The following is a 25,497-nucleotide window of genomic DNA, read 5'->3' as shown; positions in this document are numbered from 1 at the left end:
GCTGGGATTTAGCCCAGTGGTTTCGCTGCCTGCTGTTCAGGTACAAGGACCCGAGTTCAATCCCCAGTACCAAAAAACAAAAAAGAACATCTTGGGCAACTTGGTGAGACAGTGTCTCAAAAAATAAAAAGGGCGGGCTGGGGATGTAGTTCAGTGGCACAGTGCCTGCCTGGCAAGCGTGAGGTCCTGAGTTTGATCCCTTGTACCAAAATAATAATAATAATAAAATAATTAATTAAAAAATAAAAAGACGTAGGGGTAGAGCTCAGTGGTAGAGCCCCCATGGGTTCAATACCCAGTACCACCAAAACAAAAACAAACAAAAACTGGGGATTCCAAATCCTGGGAGCACTGAAATAAATTGGCTAAGTGTTAGAAAATGCTAGTCTCCTTTACCTCAAATATCTTTCAGAACTATGAATTTTTCTACTGATGATTTTTCCATAAGCATCTTTTTATTAAATTCGGTATCTACTCAGATGTCAAACCCAAGGTGGAGGATCTGGATAAAGATTTGGTACACCGCTACACACAAAATGGCAGCTTGGATTTTTCTAACAATCTAACAGTTAATGAAATGGAAGAAGATGATGATGAAGAAGAAATGTCCGATTCCAACAGCCCACCCATCCCCTATTCACAAAAGCCTGCCCCAGAAGGATCTTGCACTACAGATGGTAGGTTTTGGTTTGATTTTCTTTTTGCTATTTTCCCTCTAAAGTTTCTGGTCTGTTTCCAATCATTCTATTTGGTGTTCAAGGGTAGAAACCAGTAATTATGGAAAGGAATGAGGTGTGATTATGTCCTGACTCCCCTCATATTCTATGACTTCACAGCAGGTTTCCACAAGAAAGAAGTGTTACAGCCCCATCTTACAGATAGAAAGACTGAGATTCTCAGCTGAATGACTCCTCTGAGAGGGTCTTTGCGAAGCCGAATCCAGACATAGGTCAAGGTTTCTCCGGTACTCCAAGTGCTGTGGGCGAGAATGCTGCTGTCTTAGGAACTTCTTTAGCCTTCCTTCTTCCTCTTCCATTCTACTCTACCTTGGGAATAGTAATAGAGATATCAGATATCTTATGTTTACCTATTACATTTACTTTTTCTTTTCTTTTTTTTTTTTTTTGAGGACACCTTCCACATTTTATTTACATTTTAAGACTAATCTCAAAATCACATATCCATACACCTATTTCCTTTTGTTGACTTCACCTAAACTTAAATGCATGGTTTATTTAACAAAGACTGTAAACAAATATTTACTGTGTCTGTTACATGTAACACCCAGGAACAGCTTTTGACAGAAATTCATCAACCCCCTCAACATTTTTTAATTATAAATACAGGTATGAAAACAACCTTGAACATATTTTTGATACTACTAGTAGTCAGCACCCACACTACTTCAAAAATTAACACAATTTGTGACAATATTCATTGTACCTGATACTTTGAACAATTTCAAACTGTAGCTCTTTTACTAAGCAAGATGGACAAGCATGCCATTTCTGTTTTTCCTTCTTGAGATTTTACTTTTCAGAAACACGCGTTTCCACTAACATCTGACAATTCTGCCCATGCTTTCATCTTGTAAACCTGAATTCTATTTGGAGTACTCCAGGTTCATGTTTAAATGACAGTGCCTTAATAAGAGAAAGAAAAATTGTGCCACATTTTTCCTCCTGTTACCTGGAAACATAATGGGTGTACATATATTAAATATATTCTTACAAATGTCCAGGTCATGTTTGCCAGCTGGAATTCTTTTACTTACTGTGTGGGTATTTTGCATTGTGATATTTAATCAAGACATTAATATGAGTAGAAGGTTGTTGATTTAAGACAAGTTTGAGAGCCACTAAACCTAATTGTTGTATGTTTGTCCTTCTGGTGGTTGTGGAAGCTTCATATTTTCTTTGGACATCATTAGACATCTTAGCTCTTGAAGTACAACTTTAATTCTACCTGAATTCTGCCATTTTGCTAACACTGGTATGCTGCATGCATCCACCAAGCATGCAGGAGGCTCTGGGTTCCCTTTTATATTTACTTTGAACACTCATCAGTGTAGACACAAAGAAATGTAATTCTTTTGTAAATGTAAACATTTATCTATAGAGGATAAAAATGTAAACAGCTGGAAATCTCATTTTATTTATTTGTGTCAACCATTTCTTCCACCAAGGTTTTAACCACATTTTTAATAAGAAAAGCTTTGTCCCTAACATTTTCAGTATTTCATGGTTCTGGTTCTATCACAACTTAAATTCCTCTTTCTTCCCTTCATTTTGTTGCTATTTTCTGACCATGAAACTAATTAGTATGTGGGTTTCACTTTATCCACATTATCCAGAGTGTAATTTTTATACACAGACTGATGGACTGGGGAAGTTGTAAATGCATGAAAATTTTGATTAGGAAAGAAGGGGGACAGAGACTTGAGAGAAGTCTTCTTCCAAAGCTTGAAATGTGAACACAGACACTCCTCGTTTAACGACCAAGTTAGGGTTCTGGAATTGTACAGAGCAGGTACATTACAATATTCAGAGCAAAGTATGGTCAGAGGAAACTTCAACGTGATGACTTTGCTTTTACTTGCGTAACTCTTATATGCAGAACTGTAATGTATAACAGCACATGAAACTGTACAATCAGCAAAAGTTACAGTACAGTAAACAAGGGGTGCTGTACAACACACACACACACACACACACACACACACACACACACACACACACACACACACACACACACACACACACACCCCGCCGCAAAAAAAAAGTCATAAGTCCGAGTGGCAGGCTGTAAATCTAAACAGCATCTTGGTCGAAAGTCTGAACAGGTGTTAAATAGGCAGGTTGTTAAATGAGGAATATCTGCATTAGACATCATATTTTCAGTATACTTCAATGAAAATGATTTCTTTTTCTTTTTCTTTTTCTTCTGGTACCGGAGATCGAATTCCGGTCCTTGCGCTTGCGCAGCAGGCGGTGAAACCACTGAGCTAAATCCCCGGCCCTTGTTTTTCTTAAGAACACGTACGCTCCAATAACCTTTAAAATAAAGTACAGTAGCCATCAACAAATCATCACATCAGCTGGGTTCAGGCAATATTGATCCCTCACATGTCAGAAAAGGCAGGGATGAAAATCACTCAGAAAATCCAGGATATCTTATGAGACAGCAATGACATGCAAAGTGCTCATCAGTAATCAACAGATGCAATCCAGATACGATCCTTAGCAGATCAATAAAGTGTCTATTCCTGTATTCCTCACATGCTCTTTCCAGGTATCTGAGTAGCTTCTATGAACTCTCCAAGGTTACACTGACCACACAGCTGATATTGCTGGGAGCTGTGTTTTGAATGTGCCATTTTGGCTCTTTAATGAAGGAGCTTCTGCAGGTCACTGTGAGGGACCAGTGAAACTAAAATATTTCTAATACGATATCACAGAGCCACGAACCTGCCGGACTCTGTGAAAATCATGGGAAATGCCAAATATCCTTGTCAGCGAAACTGGCATTGATGGAGCCAGCGCTCTGTCCCCCCCCCGCAGTAAATACTTCGGAGGACAGAAAGACATATAAAGCATGTAGTGAAGGAGCTGGCTAGCCAGGAGTGTGAGACAAAAATTAAACCCGTAAAACAGCCACAGGGCCAAGAGTAACAGTGACAATTAATTCCTCAGTTGTGTCCTGTGGTTTGGAAGAGTATGTATCACCCTTGAGAAACGTGTGCGCCCACATGAGACATTTCCACGTATCGAGAAGTTTCAAAGGTAGCATCACTTCGAAAGAGTTTGTTAATATCTGAGAATTTATTTAACTCCATACGAAGTAGTTTTATCATCACCGGAGGAACTGCTGGAAGCAAACAGTCCTCAGAAGTGAGCCAGTAAGAAGATCGCACTGGTGAACCTTGCCTGGCCCTTTGGCACAGCTGTTCTGCCTGTGCTGTAGGTGATCAGCAGGTCTCAAAAGACTGTGCTCCAGATCACTCGCTTCTGCTTCGAAACAGGCAAACCACATGTTTTTTGGATACTGAGGCATAAAAAGCAACCTCATATCCAAAAATTATCGAGTAGCTTATTTTCCCCAGTATCAGACACTACAGAAATAATACATATTTTGAAGACATTTGCCCTTTCATGAATGCTGCGTTCATTTGCACAACAAGCTTAGTGACTGTGCCTAAAGTACAACAGGCTGCTGGCATCCTTCCTTTAAGGACCAAGTTAAGTTTCCATGGATGACTTGGTCATAAAGTGAATTGGTCTCTGAATGAGGAACTGTGTATAGTATGTACACAACAGTATTCAGAACAAAGAAATGGTCAAAGGAAACTCCAATTTAATGTATTTGCATAACTCTTACAGTACTGTAATGCATAACAGAACACAAAGCTACAATACAATTGTACTGCACTGTACTGCATAGTACAATCAGCAAAAGTTGCAGTACTGCATAAACAATGTGTACTGTGCAAGAAAAAGACATTGAGGCTGTATAAAAAAGATGTATAGAACTGTACGAAAACAAGACACCATAAGTCTAAGTGGCAGGTCATAAGTCCGAACAGCACATAAGTTAGAACAGTTGTTAACCAGATAGGTCGTTAAATGAGGAATATCTGTAATTTGAAGATTTGAATACTTAACGCCAGATAAATAATTGGCATTGTTTAGGAGTTTCATTTTCTCTTGATCCCCCCACCCCCCCGAAAAAAAAAAAACCTCTCCCTGAGATTCTAATAACCAGTAAGGGGGTCTAAATCTTCTACCTAGAGCATTATGAGACCTGACTAAGGGCCAGGGATGTAGTTCAGTGGTGCTGTGCCTGCCTGGCAAGCGCAAGGTCCTGAGTTTGATCCCTGATTCTGAAAAAAAAAAAAAAACAAACCAGAGACCTGACTAATATTCCTAAAAACTTTCTATCTCTGCTTTACTACAAGTGCTCTCCTGCAATGGACACTACTGCTGTCTGGGTTGGGCCTGGCTCCAGCATATGCTTTCTGACTTTACCTGTACTTATGGTTGGTTCTTTTTGCCCAGATGTAATATATATCGATTTATTCATTATTAATGTAATACAAGGACTTAAACCTGTAAAGGTATGGGAAGAGACAAGCATTGTGTTTCTGCTTACTTGCTTTATATACACTGTTATAATGTTTTTTGGTCACAATTTTGTTTTTTTGTTTTTTTGTTTGTTTTGGGTTTTTTTGGTACCAGGGATCGAACTCAGGACCTTGCACTTGCTGGACAGGGGCGGTGCCACTGAGCTACATCCCCGATCCAGTCACAATTTTTTTTATTCCTTAAGCTTATTGGTACTTTTTAGGTGTACATTATGACCGTATTCATCATTGGGAATTTGTACCTGTACATGATGCATCTTGGTTCTTGTTTTTTCCCATTATTTAACTGCAGTTGCCAAGTAACAAAATAGAAGTTGAAATAAAGTTTAAAGTATTTTTAGAGTCTCGTTAAAAATCTTGTTATATGTGAGAATTAAATAGAACCAGAGTAAAAGCCTTAGAATAGAGAAGTTTGAAGTAATCAAATTTTACACCAAAAAATGGAGACGTCTGTCTCTCTGCAACTTAAGTCTGTTTTTTAGTTTGCCCATTGAAGTAGTCGGGTCTGGTATTATTTATTACCAGGTATGGAAAGCTACTTAGTACTCACCAAGGTATAAACTCAGTGACTTAAAGATAGCGAGTGTTCTTAAATTTTAAAATACAATAAGTAAATGGGAAGGATGAAAGTTATTTTAAAGATAAAGGAACTGCAATTTTTTTCTAAGAACAAAGAACTCTCATCCACGCAAGAGATTCAAATTCCAAGACAATCTGAAAACATCTGTCCTATGTTTAGATTCCTCCCTCATCTACTTTTTTTCTTCTAATCAGTGTTGTTTATTCATTTATCCCTTTAATTCTCCTGGGAGGATGGCTTTTAAAGCAAAAAGTAGTTTGTGGTTCATGTAGCTCTTTCACTTTGGTGCATTCTAAGACACTTCTGAAAGTTTTCTTAAAGGGAGAACAGCCCTGAAATTTTCCCTTCAAAAATAGGACAATATAATGGATCCTTGGACTCCTTTCTGCAAACCACGGTCCCTTCTTAGGAAATCCTCTATTTACCTAAGGCTTAAAGGAAGGTAGAACTATTTTTAGAGGCAATTTAGATAAGCAGATACTTAACACCTGCTGGGCTGCTGGCGGTTACCATTCAGGTGTAAATTTTGGTTGCTAATTTCTTATGTAAATTATTGCAATAGTGTAGGTTCCTACCCTGCTGGGCGGCAGTTGATTATTTAAAGGGGTGAAGGGCAACCAAATTGCTGGCCTCCCAATAGGGCTTTGATTACTTTAGTTTGTGTTTACAGCTGTTTCAGTACACTTTCCCCTCCCCCTTTTTATTTACCCTGTATCCTTCAAGTTAGAGATAATTGGAGAATGCAAATCTGTTCCTGTGAAGTGAAAACTTTGGCCGTTTTCTTAAGAAAATGCAGATGAAGTGTATAAAGAAGGGCCCTCTACTATTATTCCCCCTTTTTATATGAAAATCATGTGCTCCGCCAGAGCCGTGGCTTAGGGCAGCATTTCAGCATTATTCTCAGAAAATGAAATTTTGGTTTATCAAATGAATTATTTGAACTCCCACACAGGTAACTTACTTTTTTTTTTTTTGGTACCAGGGAACGAACTCAGGACCTTCCGCTTGCGAGGCAGGCGTCAGAACCACTCAGCTAAATCCCCAGGCCAACTTACTTTTTTGTATGCAGCAAACAGACTTAGATCTTCCTTCGAGGACTCTGCTCCTCATCTTCTAGCTGACTTCTACCCTGCAGAGGAGCACCTAGTTTTCTTTTCATTTAGTTTGCGGTTTTAATCAAGATTTAATATCTGATTCTTATTAGACGGCTAATCTAAAACACTTCTAGTAGTAGGAATATAGGCCTCCCTCCCCTTAGGATGTTAGAGTCCAGTAGCTCTTAAAATACAATCACATTTCTTGTCATTGGCGTGTGTGTGTGCGCGTGCGTGCGTGCGTGCGTGGTCCTGCAGACTGAACCCAGGGCTTCCTCACAGAGCCACATTCTCACCCTACCCCCCTTTTCTGAGAGGTGACTCAGTAAGTTGCCAAGGCTGAGCTCGAACTGTGATCCTCCTGCCTCAGCCTCCGGGAGTGCTGGAACTACAGATGTGTGCCACACTGTACGACTAGACATAGCATATTTTCCATTTAAAACAATATAAGTAGAGCTCCTAGCATAATATTTATCTTCCTTGAGGATCTTTGATGATAATGTATATAACTAGCTGTTCTGAATCTTATCAATGAGGGTTTGGAAGAAACAGTAAGTAGATGTTTACAGCAAAAAGCCAGACCTTTGGCAGGTGGACTTACTTTTTAGAATAATTACAAACTGAATTTAGGAATTTTTCCTGACTTAGAACAATTTTTGGCCTGAAAATAATTTTTTCTTCACCCTGTTCTAGACTCAGTGTTGCCTTCCCTTTCTGTCTTACTCTCTTCTTTGAACTGCCTTTGTGGCTTAGGTTGGCAAGTACCTAGGAGGCAAGAAGATAAAATAGGATCAGTCTAATTTTATGTTTTGTTTTGTTTCCTGGTATTAGGGATGGAACTGAGGACCTTGAGCTTGTGAGGCAGGCTCGGCTAAATCCCTGAGCTAAATCCCTAGCCCCTAATTTGACATTTTTAAGAACGCTTTAAATTTGTGGAAAACTTGAGTAGTTTCTTTATATCCCAACACAGTTTCTCCTATTAATATCTTGGCACAATAGACTACATTTGTTTTTGTTATGATTAATGAGCCAGTGTTGTTATGCTTTTATTAATTTTGATGTCAAGCTCGGAGTAATAGCACATGCCTGTAATCCCAGCACACAGGAGGCTGAGGTAGGAGAATCACCGTGAGTTCAAGGTTAGCCTGGGCTAGGTAGTGAGTTTGAGGCCAGCCTGAACTACATAGCAAGATCCTGTCTCCAGAAAAATTTAATTTTTGATGATCAAGTCCCTGGTTTATTTTGGTTTCTTAGTTTTTACCTAATGTCCCTTTTGTATTCCAGGATCCCATCTAGGATACTACATCAGATTGAGTTGTTGTCTCCTGGCTGTGACAGTTTCCTAGCCTCTCCTTGTTTTTGCTGATGCTGATAGTTTTAGGAGTAGTTGTCAGGTACAGTGTAGGAGACTCCCTATTGTAATTTGTCTAATATTTTTCTCCCAATTAGACTGAGACTATGGGTTTGGATGCAGATCACAAAGGTAAAGTACCATTTTCGTCACATTATACTGAGGGAACACACACACTATCAACATGATTCACAGTGGTCCCGCCCCCCTTCTCTGCAGCGGAAGGAATGTTGAGCCTACACGTAGACAGGAGTGGGGATTATGCTCTCTGTCTTTGAAAGCAGAGTATCTACATACATCTTTTGGGCCTGGGATTTAGCTCAGAGTTTCTGGTGCCTGCCTTGCAAGCACAAGGTCCTGAGATCAATCCCTGGTACCAAAAAAAAAAAAAAATCATTTGAAATTTTACTGCATGGGACTTTGTCTCTCCTCTTTATCCAATCATTTATTGATATACTTATATCATTATAGATTTCTTGTGGTTGTATTGTTTTGGATTATAATCCAGTGCTACTTTTGTTGCTCAAAGGGTTTCAGTTTCCAGCACTGACAGTCCTTTCTGTTGGTTCTTGTGCCTCTTTTATAAACCTCCATCATTTCAGGATGGGTTGTTGGGTTGTTGTTGTTGTTTTTTTAGCATAAAATAGGAAATTTTCTCATCATCACAGGCATCTCATGTATTTCTAAGAACTTCAAGACATGCTTCTCATAGAATCCAGTTGCTGCATAATTATTATTTTTTACCTCTAGGTGTCCTCATACCACGAGTGAGAAAACTCTCAAGGGCTGTATTTCATTTGACTGGATTGGATAGTTTATATTTTGCCACAGAAATCGCTATAAGATGATCTCCTTCCCTAGAAAATCCTGCTTTCCTCAGGCATTCTCCACCCTGCGCTCTCTTGACTCTATCCCTGTTTAGCCCAGAACAAAAATTGTACGTCGTGCATTGATCTTCCTTTTGTAGCAATGTATTGCTTGAGAAATCTCATCAGAAATGTCACTTACAGACCATGAATTACCTTTGTGGCCTGTAAACACTAGAATTTTTTTTTTTTTTTGAGCCAAACACTATGTTGCCCAGGCTGACTTTGAGCTCCTGGTTTCAAGTGATCCTCCTGCTTCAGTGTCCCAAATAGCTGGGACTATTGGTGTATGCACCGTGCCCAGCTAAAAACCTGAATTTTAAGGATTTATGAGCAAGTGTGAGATAGGTAGATGTTGACACTGTCTATGGATGGCAGGGGCTGGTATATCAGATGCCTCACAGGATTCAGCCTGAAAAGGGCACAGAAAAGTTAGGTGATAGGACAGAGCAAAAATTGTTGAGGAAGGAATTACCAGAGTGTGGCCTACCTCAGAGGGGCGTTAATGAAGTGGAAGGGTCTCTAATTTGGAGCTGAGAGACCTGGCTTCTGGTCCCTCCATCTCTAATTTCTGGGTATTTGACCTTAGGCCATCTTCTTACCCTTTCTAGGCCCTTTTCTCATTTACATATTAAAGAGATCAGAAGAGGTTAGTCTTCCCCAATCTTTTGACTCACAAATCTCTTTTAGTACTGTAGAAACTTTTAAACTCCCCAGGAGTTTAAAAACTAATTCGCCATTGCAGTAGATCTGATAAAGACTTGACTCTAAGTAGAAAGTATTTATTTTGGATTGGCACATTAATATACTCTGATATTCATGCTGTACAAGAAAAATTGTCTACATTTTATAATTTAATAATTGCTGTTATAAATTATTTTGAATTGAATGTGTAAGAAAAAGCATGTTTTGTTTAAAATTCAAAGACAAAATATTATACTTTGTGGAGAACTAAGTATATTTAAATGTTTCCCAGCATTTAAAAAAGTCAAAATTACCTTTAACACTTAAGTTTTGGAATTTCTACACTTCAAGATTAAAAAGATAAACAATTTTATTTTTACAATTTTTGTATTTATGCTATATGTGGTGAGAAAGTTTTAGGCTCTTGTTTGTAGGACATTTTTTACTGAAAGAAATTGTGTTTTGGGCCGGGGATTTAGCTCATTGGTTTCGCTGCCTGCTGCACAAACACAAGGACCCGAGTTCAATCCCCGGTACCAAAAAAAAAAAAGAAATTGTGTTTTATCCCTCATATATAAAAGTCAATTAGATCACAATCACTAAATTTTTTACCTTTATAATATTAGATTTTGTTGTCCTAGACACATATTTATGTATCTTTTTTCATATAATTTGATTAGTGAGGATAGGGAATGAATTTAACTCCTATTTCTAGGTATATTTGTAAAATGATTCTTTTTCCACTCAACACAGTGAGTAGTTCCTGAGTTTCTCATCTTTAACCAACAACCCATTATTTATATAAGTAAAGCAATATATTAAAACATATAGCTGAAAATAACAATCTGAAATTGCATAATAGTGAAAACTACATAATGGTATAGGTTTTCTGAATGAGTTATGAGCTTACTCAGCTGGTTTCCACTTCCCTCGCATGTGTTGAATGAAAGTCCTCAGAAAATTCTTTTTTTTTTTTTTTTTTGGTATCAGGGATTGAACTCAGGACCTTGTGCTTTCGAGACAGGCAGCAGCACCACTGAGCTAAATCCCCAGCCCTAGGACATCCTTTTTTAAAAGTAGGATATTAAGCTGGATACTGTGGCCCATGCCTGTCATCCTAACTAGCTAGGGAGCTAAGACAGGAGGGTCACTACTCTGAGCCCAGCCAGAGTGACTTACTGAGACCCTGACTCAAACAAAAAAGGACAAGGTTGGAGATGTAGCTCGGTGGCAGGGTACTTACTTAGCATGAGTGATACCTTGGTTTTAATGCCCAGTGTCACAAAAAGTAGGATATTAGAATAATCAATTTTTAGAAACTGATAATTAAATTTCACTTATAATTCTCAAGTATCTAGGAACAATTTTGTGAATCCCTGGAAATTTGTGATTGCCATTTCTTGAGAAGTGTTGTATCAGATTATCTCGAGGTTCCAAGTAATTCTAATGTTCTGAGACGCTTGTAATAATTTGAAAATTGGTGCCGATTTGTAGTTTCTATCTAGACCACACTTTCAGTTTAGAATCAAAGTTGTAGAGAGATTGCATTCCTACTTAGCGATGGAGGCAGCTCCCCAAGCATCCTGCTTCCCATTAACAGTCAGTCACAAACTTCTCATCAATGATTTACCCATACATTTGGGGAAGATATTTATATGGTATGCTTTCTGAAGCCAATCATGCTTTTAATAAAGGGTTGCTTAGGGGAAATCTGTTTCTAGGCTTACTGTCTATTTGCAAATTAATAATTTCTTTGATTACAAAATTAGTACTCCTTTTAATACTTTCAAATGCCTCCTAGATTTTGTACTTTAGGATTCAGTATAAATGTCTGTGTTTACCCCTGATAATTTTAGCACTGAATCATGACTGTTCTTTGCTCTTCTTTTGCCGAGTTGAAGTTGAGTAGTATGCTTTTTGTTTGTTCTTATATGACAAATTTCCCATGTCTTATATCATTAAACATTATTAGACTCATTATATAACCCTGGACAAATTCCCTAACCTTTATGGATGCTTAATTTCTCCATCTATTAAGAGGAGATGGGGCCCGGGATTTAGCTCAGTGGTTCCGGTGCCTGCCTTGCAAGCTCAAGGTCCTGAGTTTGATCCCAAGTACCAAAAAAAAAAAAAAAAAAAAAGAGGAAACATACATACTTACAGTTATTGAAAGGATTAAATAAGATAATTTATAGTGTTTATACTGTACCTAGCTTATGGCAGGTAACCCATAAATTTTATCTGCCATCAATGTCATCAATTCCCGACTTCTAGACCTGCGATACCTGTTCCTTAATGAGAATGCAAGAAGCAGAACTTTTGCATGGGATTTTATGTATACATAAGCTCCAAAACTGTTTGTAAGCTGAATGAGTGGTATATCTCACATATACAAATGATAAATTTTCAAGCACATATATATAATATCATGAATAATAAAATGCAGATTCATTAAAATTGCTAAAGAATTCATAGTAACTTTTTTTTTTGGTACCGGGGATCGAACTCCGGACCTTGCGCTTCCAAGGCAGGCATGGCACCACTGAGTTAAATCCCGGGCCAAAGTAACTTTCTGATAAAGCTTTTCTAATATTATGGACTTTTAAAAAAAGTTAATTTAATTTTTGTTGATGTTAGTGGGGATCTTTCAGCTTGAAATGGTTGAGCCCAGTGTCTTTATTATTGTATTTCTTCTGTTGGCTTTTTCTAATACCATTATACCTGCTTTTGAAGTTGGATGATCCAAACAATATGATAAGTTTATATGGATCACAGCTTCACAGGGTTTCAATGGAGTTGTCTTTACTGCTCATATACCAACTGATGACCTCCAATTATTTGTTGGCATTTGGTTAAAATCGTATGAACTGATTGATGGCAGAAGAATCCAACGTTGTTTATTCCTGCTTTGCATTGGGCAATGAAGGTGATGCTCTGCCTAAGTTTATATATGAAGACTTAGATGTTCATCCTCCATCTTTCCACAACTCCCTCCCCAAAACAGCATTTATCATACGTGTATTTGGTCTCTCGTTGCACTGACAGAAACTCAATTGAAACTGGCTTAGGTAAAATGAGGGAGTTATTAGGGAATTCCAAAGCTAAGGTTTGCATGAGCAAACTATGGGAAAGCAGATACAGCCAGGCTTCAGGGATCCAAACACTGCCAGGCCCTCCCTAGCCTCCTGTCTCTGCTGACAGACCGCTCTCACAGGTCAGGAGACACAAGGTGCCACAGAGCAAACTGAACCATGTCTTCTCTGGCTGTGTGTTCAGAAATCCTAGGGAAAAGTGTTGGCCTGTTCTGTAGCAGGTATCCACCTCTGGACCCGCCAACACTGGCCAGAAAGATGGGATATTAAAGCGGCCCAGCTCCAGGTCAGTCTGGAGTAAACTCTTCAGGGGAGTCGTAGGATGAGAGTGCAAAGAGGGCTGTTTCCGAGAAGAGGATGTTGCTCCTGATGAGAACAGCCTGACAGTTCTGAGCCCTACTGCTGACCTGTCCATTTGTGAGTCTCCAAACTCTCAGCTTCAGCCTCTTCCTCTATGACATTAAGAACTGTCCCGTGATCATCCCATGTAGATAAGTGACTTTGCACTGAAAGTAAAAGTTATCATGTGCACCCAGAAATTACACACACTCTTCAAAATCTGCTGTGTATTTATCGCTGCCTTATTGCATCCAGGAAAGACAGAGTTGTCATTTTGGCTGAACCAGATGGAAATGTTTATTTCTTTTCACATAGCATAGATTTGTCTTCTGATTTAAGCAATGGATAATAAGGAGACATAAGCTCCCTAAACGTATCCTTTGTACTCATTTTTAGGTTTTTGTCAAGCAGGAAAGGACTTGCGTTTGGTATCGCTCTGTACGGAACAGATCGACGTTCCAGCAGGGTTCCTTCTGGTGGGAGCCAAGTCTCCCAATCTTCCTGAGCACACCCTGGTCTGTGCCGTAGACAAGCGCTTTCTCCCGGATGATCATGGGAAAAATGCACTTTTAGGTGAGTATTTCCTACCTATAAAATTCCTTACAGGAGTTAAAATGCAAGTTTGTTTACAACTGTTGCATAATTTAAAAAACATATCATGGAATTTGTTGAGGCTTATGAAGTTCAGTTCAAGTAAGAAAACTTTTTTCTCTTAGTAATTTTTTAAGTCAGTACAAGCTAGGTGCAATGGCACATGCCTGTAATCCTAGCTACTCAGGAGGCAGAGGCAGGAGGGTCACAAATTCAAGGCCAGCCCAGGCAATTTAGGGAAACCTTGTCTCAAAAAAAGAAAAGACGGAAGGATAGAAAGAAGGAAGAAAAGAAGGGAAGGAGGAAGGGAAAGAGGGAGGGAGGGCAGGCAGGCAGGCTGGGATATAGCTCAGCGCTCTCCGGATTTAGTCTTCAGTAATACACAAAAAAGGAGAGAGGCCTTTTTGGCCAAATGTTAGAAACAGCTATCAATCTATCAAAAATTAGTATTTCAGGCTGGGGATTTAGCTGAGTGGTGCTGTCGCCTGCCTCACAAGTGCAAGGTCTTGAGTTTAATCCCCAGTACCAAAAAAAAAAAATTAGTATTTCAGGGCTGAGGGTATAGCTCAGTGGTAGAATGCTTACCTGGCTTGCATGAGGCCCTGAATTCTGTCCTCAGCACTAAAAAAATATTATAAAATGAAGCAGAATTTATTCTGTATAATTATCAATATGAACCTCAATTATTATGTCAACTTTCAATTATTCATCTATGAATTATCCAGTTTGTAAGATTATTTGTAGTTTTTCCATACTGCCCATTATTCCTATCTGTATTTGATGGATATGATTCTCATTTTCTATTTAAACATTAGCTCACCTAAAATAACTTGGGAATATATAAGTGGAATATATAAATCTCAGAATTCATAAGTATATAAATAGAAAAAATAATAATCCTGTTTATAAAAATATAAATGGGAACATATAATAATAAACCTACTTATAAATATATATATAAGTAGGAATATATAATCTCAGAATTGTTTTACTTTCTGGTATGACTTAGAGTCCTGACTTTTTTACATCATAGTTTCTCTGCATCATGAGAAATAAAGAAGAGTAGATTTTTAAATTGTTTTCAATAATTGAAGAGACAAGAGGGCATATAAGATTTGTTGTTTTTTGCTGCTATGTTTCTCTGAAGTTCTTTTTGTTTCTCAGAATTTCTTTTATTTAGATGGAATTAGATGTTTTAGGCATAAATATCAGTAAAAAGAAAAATAGAGTTGAGGGCAAAGAATTGGAATATTTATTTATCTATGTATGTATGTTATGTATGTATTTATTTATTTTTGGTAGCAGGGATTGAACTCAGGACCTTGAGCTTGCGAGGCAGGCGCTGGAACCACTGAGCTACATCCCTGGCCCTGGAATATTTTATTGATCATGAGATGTTTTTGCTTTCTGTTTAATTTGATACCATCTTTCTAGTTATATACTGTTAACAGAAATTCTAGAAATGCATCAGTACTTTGAGTCAGAAAATGACCCTGCACGTGCTTTATAAAGGCTTCTTAAATTCTGGTTGAGCGCCAGCTCCTGATTCATAGAAAAAGCGATAAATTTTATGTTTCACAAGACTCTCAAAAAATAATATGCTCATTTTTTCTTTTAGTGAAATTGAGCACGTGGTTTAATATAGTGCAGTGCTATACAGTGCACTAAATTAGCAAGGAAGGTCCAACCATTCACTTGTTCATTCCGTCGGCAACATTTATTCACAATGTACTGTGTTATATAGATTATGCAGGCCAGGATGTGGAGGCACAAAAATCACAAGGCACGGTTGTTTCCCTCACAGAGTTTAGGACTAGTTGGTGATGTAGAATAAGTTTGCGAAACATTTTAAACATTTTCAAAACATTATACTCTCATCTGATGAAATAGGCTAGGTACAGCTCTGACTATAGACAGTGAAAACTCTTTCATAATGCTGTTTTGCTCAGTGATTCTTCAGGACTAAAGGAACCCTCTTAGAAAGTACTATGGAAAACACCATCAGAATAACATATTTCACAGTCCTGCATAATCCGGTATATGAGACCAAGACCATGAACCTTGGGGTCAGATGAGTTTAAATGTCATATTTGCCACCTGGTGCATTATGAACTTGGGCAAGTGGGTTAAGAACCTGAAGTCTCAGATTTCTCATCTACATACAGTGATCAATGAACTGGGCATGGCAGTGACGTCTGTAATCCCAGAACTCTGGGAGACTGAGGTAGGAGGATTATAAATTTAAGCCCAGCCTGGGCAATTTAATGAGACCTTGTCTCAAAATGAAAAATAAAGAGCTAGGGTTGTAGTTCAGTGAGAAAGCCCTGGATTCAATTCCCAGTACCACAAAAAAGAAAAAAAAAAAAGATGGAGAGTCAATTGCTTTTTTTTCTCTTTGAGACAGAACCTCACTGTGTAGTTCAGGCTGGCCTTGAACTCACTATGTAGCCCAGGCTGGCTTCGAACTCTCAGTGATCCTCCGAGATCCTCCTGCCTCAGCCTTCTGAGTGCGGGGATTACAGGCATGTGCCACCACACCTGGCAAATTGCTCTTTAAATTGTAGTTATTCTGCTATCATATTTATTCAATAGTTATATAGGGTTGGAACCTGTCCTACTATCTTTAGCCACTTCTCCATGGGAAAATGCAATACAACAATAATATGATAACGTTTCTTAAATAATCACATTGTTGAGATTTTTACAGGATTAGTATTCTGTGTCAAAAAGTTAAAATTCATCCAACATTTTTTACTTATGGTGGATGATTTTAGTGTGCATTGAGACAGAAAAACAAATTTTTTGAGATTCAGATATTCTAGAATCCCTGTGAACTCCAATATCAATATGTCTAAATTTTTATATAAATTATGCAGATTCCACAGACTGTGGGGGAATTGATTTAAAAATATATTGATCCAGTTGGCAGTGCATGTGCCCCAAATCTACCATGCAATTGGAAGACTTGATTGCCAGAAAAACTAGAAAGGTAATTCAGCGGCAAGCTGCGTTATTTTTTTTTTATTATTATTGATGATAGCAAGAACTTTGAGCAGATGAAAATCTCTCTCGAACATATGATGCTGAAACCACACAGAGTATTCAAAATGAACTGCAGTAGCATTCTAACTGTTTCATTTTTTTTTAAAGAAGGTTAAGAATAGGAAAGGTTTATTGGGGAATAGGAATGGGGAATAGGACTAGCTCCTGAGAGACAGGAGGGGTCCCAAGTAGGTTTCCCTCATATTGTTTAACATCATTTTTAATATGAAGATTTTCTTGCTGGATTTTCCAGACTCCCTTGCTTTCTTCCTCCCCAAACTCTTGCTTTTCATCTCAGAGAATATACACAGAGAAAAAGATAAAACCCAACCTCAACAGTTTGCTCCTTCTAACTCTTAAATTAGTATTTTCTTTTTTTGTTGTTGTTTGCAATTTTTTACTTGCTTGCTTGTTTTTAAGCCTCACAAGTGTAAAAATGAAGGCTGATAAACAAAAAGTCACAATCTTCACAAATGGAACTATAATAGAAAAATAAATCAAATGAAATATTTATTAATAAATGAAGCCTATTTTATTACTTCAAGTGTTAATGATTAAAAAAATTTCAGCACAGCTGTTCCATTTAAAAAAGTGAAAGTACATACTATATTTCTAGCTCAATAAACAGATGAACCTGATGTCTTTGAATGACATAACAATTGAGCATTGTACAGTACATCTTATGAAGACCCATAAATTAAAGAACTACTGCTTTAAAGCTAGTGATTATGAAATATGCATTCATAGTTTCAGCTTCTTTCTTCCTCTACCATCAGGTGCTCCATACATTTTACACTTCTGTGTTGAAGGCTTTGGTCCTCGTTTCTTTTTCTCTGCCTTCTCCTTCTCTTTTAGTTCCATGTTTTCTCTTTCAATCATTGTAATTAAGGTATTACACTGCCGCTGGAGCTCCATTGCAGTTCTGGACTTTAGAAATCAATCAAATCTGAACTGAGGAGAGTTGTAGATGCACTGCCACAATTCATCAAGACATTTTCCTTGTCAAATCCAAGCTTGTGAAGCATACAGGTCAGAAAATGATCCTCCTCCTCTGTCACACTAGTATTTTCTGAACTGCCTTTGAGCACTGTCCTTAATTAGTTCAGCTGACAGGTACTTAGAGGTTTTTTTTTTATTGTGTTTTGGGTGTGGTACATCTGCCTCGCACATCAGGCAATTTTCCATCAACGCATGGTGATCACATCGGAATGTAAGTCCCACGAAAAGAGGACCTTTGTCTGCTTTGTTCAGTGCTACAAGCCTGGTGCCTGAAACAGTGCCTAGCACATGGTAGTGTATAAGTGTTTGTTGGATGAATGGATGGATGGATGGATGGATGAACGGATGTCTTTAGAAACTTCATGAACAAGGCAATCATTGACAATTTTTCTTTTTTTGGCCTTTAGCTTCAATTTACTGGAAAATGGTCAAGTACTCTCAAATACAACCTATCTCTGAATATATTTTAAGTCATTTATAAACTTACATTAATATTCATAATTCTACAGAGTGACAGTCATAAACTATCAATTTCTACATAATTAACCGGAGGTTCTGCTTATCTCTTGTTCACCACTTTTTAGTTTGGAAAAATGCCTGGCATGTAGATAGCTGTGCAATATATAATTGTTGAATGATGATATGATGAATGAGTTGTTGAATGACAATGATAGTTTGACTTGTCATTTATGAATGCTTTGAATTGACTGTCAGCCCTCTAAGATGAGAATATTGTGAGATATTCTCTTTAATCCATGTGGCCTTTCTCTTTTCTCTTTATCTTTGTTACTTATATCCCAGGTTGGCTTAGGGATTTGAAAGAGTATCATCAGTGAACTTATTTTCAGTTAGTTATTTGTATATGGATCTAGATTATCTTTATACAATATGGAATTACTTTCTTATTTTCAACTTTTTCTTTTTGCAGTACTTGAGAATTAAATCCAGGGCTTTTGCACTGAGCTATATCACAGCCCTTTATTTTTTTTTTATTTTGAGACAGGGTCTTGCTAAGTTACTCAGGCTGGGCTGGAACTTGTGATCCTCCTGTCTCAGCCTCCCAGAGTGTTGGGATTACAGGGATGCACCACCATGCCAAGTTTATTTGTAACTTTTGTCCTATTCATGTTATGCCCTGCCTTATCATTTGGGTACTAAGGGGAACTGAAAAGTTGATTTTCAATAAAGGAAAGCCTGGCTTCTTATTCTCCTGCCTCCTGCATTTCCTCTTCAATATCCCCTGCTGCAATGAGGTCTCAGAAAGCTTTATTTTGTTTGATTAGTCTGAGTAAGGAGTTGTTCAGATGTTAAATTGAAAGGAATGATAAGCTGGTGTGAGTAAAGAGAGGCTGAATAGGAAGGCAGTGGGGATCTTGTGGAGCTCATGTCAGAGAGTGCATCTGGATCTCACAGAAACCAAAGTCGGCCGAGCCCTGTCCGTGTGAGGCTGCTCTGCATCAGCTTCCTCTTCTCAGTGCCGTTTGTTCTCTCCCATACCTTAGTGTGTGTATGGTTGACACAGCCCCAACTCAAGTTCCAATTTTACAAAGGCTTACAAATCCAGAGTCCTGTACCATCTAGCTGACTCTTCGTTTATTTCAGAATTCCAGACTCTGTCCCAAGTTGGGTCAGATATTGCTGTGGCCGAAGAGGCAAGTTCACAGAACGGGCAGGGCAGAGAACCAGGCTCCCAAGAAGGGAGTGCGTGGGGGGAAGTAATGCACAACTCTAGGATCAACATTTTCATCTTATTGTAGATGCTACATAAATTCTGTCACAACCTACTACCCATTCCGTTTTTTCATCATTATTTTTTAGAGCAACATTTTAAATTATTTCCAGTTGTCCACTGTTATAACTCTGCTAAAAATTTTTTGTACCAGTTTTTTCCCTTTGAATTATTTTCCTTAAATTGTGACATTATTAAGTCAACAGATGTGAATATTTCTATGCTTTTTACATACAAAAGTATTGTATCAGTCGGACATGGTGGTGCTTGTCTGTAATCCCAGCAATTTAAGAGGCTGAGGGAAAAGGGTCTCAAGTTCAAGGTTAGCTTGGGCAACTTAGCAAGATCCTATCTCAAAATATAATTTTAGGCAAGAACATTTGCCAACCATGTGCAAGGCTCTGGGTTCAATTCCCAGTACTGAAAAAAAAAAAAAAAACACCTTACAAGACCACAGTAACATTGGGTTCCTCATTTCAGGGTTTTCTGGAAACTGTATCGGCTGTGGAGAAAGAGGATTTCGGTATTTCACGGAATTTTCCAACCACATTAACTTGAAGCTCACCACCCAGCCAAAGAAGCAGAAGCACTTAAAGTACTACCTAGTCAGAACCTCCCAGGGTGTGCTGTCCAAGGGCCCACTTATCTGCTGGAAAGGTAATCACCTTCCAGGAAGGAATGGGGAGGGCTTGGGGACTTGGTAATGACAACAGGAAAGCTTCCAGGGTCAGAGTTCAGGTGCGGTATAGATAAAGAGCTCAAGTTCAGAAGGCTATCCAAAAATTTAAAGCCCCTCAAGTAGGTTGTTGGACTTGCTCCTTATTGCTTTTAAGAGATATTGCAGTTTAGGAAAACGCATGTCTCCAGGAAATGAGTGCACTTCACAGTGAGAAAATGGGCTCTTTCTCTCTAGGTCCTGCTAGTAGGACCTCAAAGTGGCTGACACTCTTTTTACTTTACTTAAGTTGTTTGGTAATTCTCAAGTTTCTCATTTTTCTATTTTAATTGGACAAAAGCATACTTCAAATAAGCAATGCAGTCTTTTTTTTTTTGGTATCAGAGATCGAACTCAGGACTTTGCGCTTGCGAGGCAGGGGGTGGCACCACTGAGATAAATCCCGGCCCAATGCATTTTTTGTAATACCTGGGAAAATGTACTATTAGGTTAGTAAAGTTTTGTTTTTTTGTTTTTAATTTGGAAGAACTTAACTACCCTATCTGTAAAGATAAATCCAGTTGATGGTAAGTTCAAGCCTAGTTTGAGCAATTTAGTGAATTAGTGAAACTTGTCTCAAAATTTAAAACAAAGACCTGGAACTGTAGCTCCGTGTGGAGGCCCTAAGTTGTTTTTTTGTTGTTGTTGTTCCGGGGATTGAACTCTGGTCTTCCCACTTACGAGGCAGGCAGCAGAACCACTGAGCTAGATCACTGGCCCTGGAGGGCCTAAATTAAATCTCCAGTACTGGAGAAAAAAAAGTAAGAAAAAATCCAGTTGAAACTTGACACCTTTGTGTGTTTGATAGGCATTGCTACAAGTTCTAGCATTGTTCTAATGCAATAGAGTATCTAATCCTTATCCTATTGAGCAGTTTCTTGATATTGAGATATTTTTCCGTAGAATAACTGTCTGTAATGTTTTTGTTTGTTTCCTCTATAAGATTTTTGCCTGGCCATGAAAAATAGCATAATAAATTCCAATTACTGTAGCAGATTTACCTCTGAGTCCTTCACCATAGTTATTCTTGGTTGCATTTGAAGTGCAATTGTGTAATTCCTTATGAAACAGCTACACATCCCAAGCTGGGTGTCATTAAATTTAAAGCTTGTAGCCACTGAATCATAACCATGGTGAATTATAGATGACTTTGTCCTAATAAATTCTGAAGGGTAAAAATAGAGTAAGTATCATATCTCTATCATTTAACTTTATTGTTTAGCAAGTGTATTTATTAAGATACCTTTAACTCTTTCTTTAGTGCTCAATGAGAATTATCTTTTTTTTTTGAGAATTATCTTTTTATTGAAGAATAAAATTTGTTAAAGAAGCCTCATGTTTATAGCAGTTTGGAACTGGAGATGTATATGTTTATATGCATATGTAAAATATATAATATCAAATTACGTATATGCATATAATACACATAATGTGGAAATAGGCTTGTAGGTCAAAGTACAATAGCTTTTTTTTTCGTAGTGGGGATCGAACTTAGGACCTTGTGCTTGGAAGGCAGGTGCAGCACCACTGAGCTACCTCCCCAGCCCTACAATAGCTTTTTATAGAAGGTCATAATGTAGACACTTGAGAAATCAGCCTTCAGTCCTTGTGCGTATCCTATCAACTTGGAAGCCCTCTAAAGGACCCTCTAAGTTAACTTTGTCACATACAACCATTTCTATTCCTATTTTGTGTTCTACTTTCTGAGACTACTGTACAGTAATTTGGTTGGAACTTACAGTCCAGCAGGCTGTCATAGTATTTGCTATATACCTGAATCAATGCAAAGTACTGTTAAGAGTCCCATGATAGATATTTAATATGATGCTTAGCCAGGCATGGTGGTGCATGGCTGGGATCCCAGCACTCAGAAGGCCGAGGCAGGAGGATCACCAAAATTTGGAGGCCAGCCTGGGCTACATAGTGAGTTCAAGGTTAGCCTGAACTACATAGTGAGACCCTTAATTTGAAGCTTGGAATTGCACAATCAGTAATCATTTTGAATATCATCCATGTATTTATTAATAACTTAGAATAATAATAATTTGAGTATTTCTTTTTCTCTATTTGGACATTTTTCTTTGCTTCTGTGTTTTAACATAAATTAAGGTTGAATAGAAAAGGTTGAAGGCTACTAAACTTTAAAATACTGTAAATCCAGTGCAGAAGGTTAACTTGTGTTTCTAAAGCTTATTGGGTTTTTAGAAATTACTGATATTTCAAGGTCCCAAGTTTGATCCCTGGTACCAAAGAAAGAAAGAAAGGGGGTGGGGGGGGCGGGGAGAGAAAGCAAGCAAGCAGGCAAGCAAGCTGATATTTCAGCCTCCATCTTGAACTAGCTTCACTACACTGGTTGTGTGAGTGCTGCCCCACGCCCCTGTCCCCGGAACTAGTCTGTGAGGAACCAGGGTCTGACTGTGCTTTTCTTTCCAAGCATGACATCTGGCTCCAAGAAGAACTATTCACTAGAATAATGTTGGAGTCAGCATTAGGGAATGGGGCCCTCTGATAAAGTAGTGGCTACCACTGATACAGGAGCAATTTGTGTCCCTATTACCTATTTATACTGAATAGTGAAGTCTTCACATAATACCATTTTTCCTCCTTTTCAGAATGTAGAAGCCGACAATCCTCTACGACTTGCCACTCTATTAAACCAAACTCTTCAGCATCAGCTGTGACCCCAGAAACTGGGACAACTAATGGATACAAAGCAGGATTCACTCAGACAGGTATGGGATATTTTCTTTTGTCATTTCAGCCAGCCAATATATATTTAGTGAAGCATCTTTAAGCTTACTGTTGGGCAGTTTGAATAGAAATATTTAAAAATAAAGGTATTACTTGAGCTTCTTGAGTATTATAATTAGAGATCAGCACTGAGGTAGGCCAATCTGCATGGCCAGGACAGAGTCCCAACAATCCCACCACTGTCAAACAGGCGAGGATAGAGAAAGGAACTGACATTTGGTAGGAAATTTAGCTCAAGCATAACGTGACCCTAGGGGTGTCTGACAATACACAATAAGTGGGGATCCAGATGTCACAGATAGCAGGCGGCATGTGCTGGGACACACTGCGAAGACTGACGTCCCCAGGCAGTCTCTACATAAACCCACAGAACACTACAGGGAGTAGTGCACCAAGTGAGGCACAGCACAAGGTCCCAAGGAAGGGTTGTGGATCACCCTGGATGAATCCAGGATCTAGTTTCTAGTGGTATAAGATAGGGGCTTGGTTACAAATAAACAGATAAAATCTTAGGGCCTGAAACTAGGTTCCAATATCAGGGTAGGTGGGCAGAGCAGCAAATATGATGCTGAGGAGATTAGCTACTAGTCCAAGGGTTCTCAAAATCCTTGTAATAGAGAGCACTGGCCCAGGCCCTGTGGTCAGGATAAGACTCCACGTGAGACTTAGATGGCTCCAGGTTGCTGAAGGGTGGCAGTGGCAACTGGAAAGATCCCTGCAGATAGCAGTGGAGAAAATTACTCAGAAATAGCGCAGCCAGATCTCAGGCAAGAAGGAAAGTATAGTATTTTGAGGGTTTGTGAATTACTTTGTTTTTTGTGAAGAGGCAGACTTCATAGCATGTGTATTTTGCCAATATCCACTCAACCACAAGAAGTCAGAAAGAAGGCTACCTTCATACACTACTTAGCACTCCTCTTTGAGATTTATGTGAACTGGGCCAGGGATTTAGTTCAGCGGTTCTGGCGCCTGCCTCGCAAGCGCAAGGTTCTGAGTTCGATCCCCGGTACCAAAAAAACAAAACAAAACAGATTTATGTGAACTTGTGATGAGCCAATAAATTGTTTCTACATGTTTTGGAGATGGAAATGATTATTAGAAGATGTTAGCAACAATACAAAGATAATAAGGCTGGTTTTACTGGGAGCACTTCTTGCTTTACATGCCCATACTCAGTCCTCAGTCTTGAGTAAAAAGGTCCAACTTTTACACTGTGCAGGAGGCATAGGTAGAGCCTGTGACCTAAGAGGAGAGAACATTTCTCCTTAGAATAAATAGGGGAACAGCATGTCACTGGGTGACATGAAAAAGTTGGCATTTGGCTCTTGGCATTGAAAGATTACCCTTCATTGCATTAATGGCAAACCTACATGTCTTTCCTAGAATATTATTTTAATATTTGACATATTCAGTGGTATATTATGACATTGGACCTTGAGTTTAATCAAATGTAACTTTAACATTGCAGTATTAAAGATTAATATTTACTTCATTCCAACCAGAATGTATCAAGTGTTTATTATATTCTAAGAACTTTATCAGATGTTACAAAGCGGGGGTCTAGTGATTTAAAAGCCACTCATAGAAGGGATTAGAACACAATAAAACATGTTTCTTTTCCTATGAGGGAAGGTGGATGTATCAATAACAAGGTGTACCTGAAAATAATGCAAACATATTAAAATGCCGGTAAGCAATAAAATAATTTAATTGTACCAGGCAATATGTTTTGAAAACAAATTTTGTTCTGAAAGAGGAAATTGGGGTTTTGCAAAGATTTTGGCTTTAGCAAAAGATTCCCTGGTTCCATGATGAGACACAGGCAAAGAAAGGAGAAGGTCACTCGGTGAGTCACAGTGAACACAAGGGGCCAAGTGTTGTTCCAGTGTTCCTGTGTGCTCCCTGTGGGGTGGAAGAGGCAGTCTAACCATGAAATTAGTTACCGACTATATTAGGTGCAATCCAGGGAGTCTACTAGAAGAAAATACCTTCGGAAGTAAGGCTTTGTATCTAACACTTTCCTGTTGATGAATTTGTGTTTATAGATGCTTCAGGAATTTCTTCCAACACATGTTGAAGGCAGTCGGCTATAAGAATTTCATGTTAGCATCTTTTAAACTCAAAGGTTAAGATTCACCTTTCTATAGATTTGTCTTTTTCTTGATCTTAATCTGCAGTCCGTTACCACCTGCAGTCAGTGTTTCTTAGCCTTAAATGTGGGTACTTACTCATTGCGTAGTATTTGAAGAAGGGATTAATTTACTGCTTTACACAGATTTGCTCCTGCCAAGCTCTGGATGCTCTGTTCTGGCTGGCTTGCCACTTCTCCCATGCATCCTTTCTTTCAACATTTTTATGTTATTGATAATTCAAATTTTAGTCACCTATCCCAGTGAAATGTTTTCTCATTTTGACTGAAAGTGGCTATGTCTACATCTACCTACACTATACGCACCTGCCATACACACATGCATGTACACACACATTGTGCTTGATCAGAACAAGGATTCTGGAAAAGATGAAA

At 38.4% G+C, this 25,497-nt stretch overlaps 1 protein-coding gene across 22 annotated transcripts in view; it reads left to right on the top strand.

The window, feature by feature from the left end:
* Nucleotides 1-25,497, top strand: part of Greb1l (GREB1 like retinoic acid receptor coactivator) — a 233,555-nt gene that overhangs the window by 120,085 nt on the left and 87,973 nt on the right. For 21 of the 22 annotated variants that reach the window (XR_015442405.1, XR_015442404.1, XM_021265171.2 and 18 more), the window contains 4 exons: nt 480-677; nt 13,543-13,719; nt 19,988-20,164; nt 22,835-22,954. Coding sequence is in view for 20 of the 22 variants with exons in the window: in XM_021265171.2 (XP_021120830.1) it covers nt 480-677; nt 13,543-13,719; nt 19,988-20,164; nt 22,835-22,954 (672 nt within the window). In the remaining 2 variants the exon portion in view is untranslated. The remainder of the gene's footprint in view (nt 1-479; nt 678-13,542; nt 13,720-19,987; nt 20,165-22,834; nt 22,955-25,497) is intronic. The other variant, XM_021265177.2, reaches the window with a different exon arrangement.

This window comes from Heterocephalus glaber, unplaced genomic scaffold (genome assembly GCF_053883595.1).
Source record: "Heterocephalus glaber isolate CG9 unplaced genomic scaffold, H.glaber_assembly_v1.0 deba00000331, whole genome shotgun sequence".
Lineage (NCBI taxonomy): Eukaryota > Metazoa > Chordata > Mammalia > Rodentia > Bathyergidae > Heterocephalus > Heterocephalus glaber.
The sequence above is the reverse complement of the archived record's forward strand: the minus strand, read 5'-3'. Positions and strand labels throughout refer to the sequence as shown.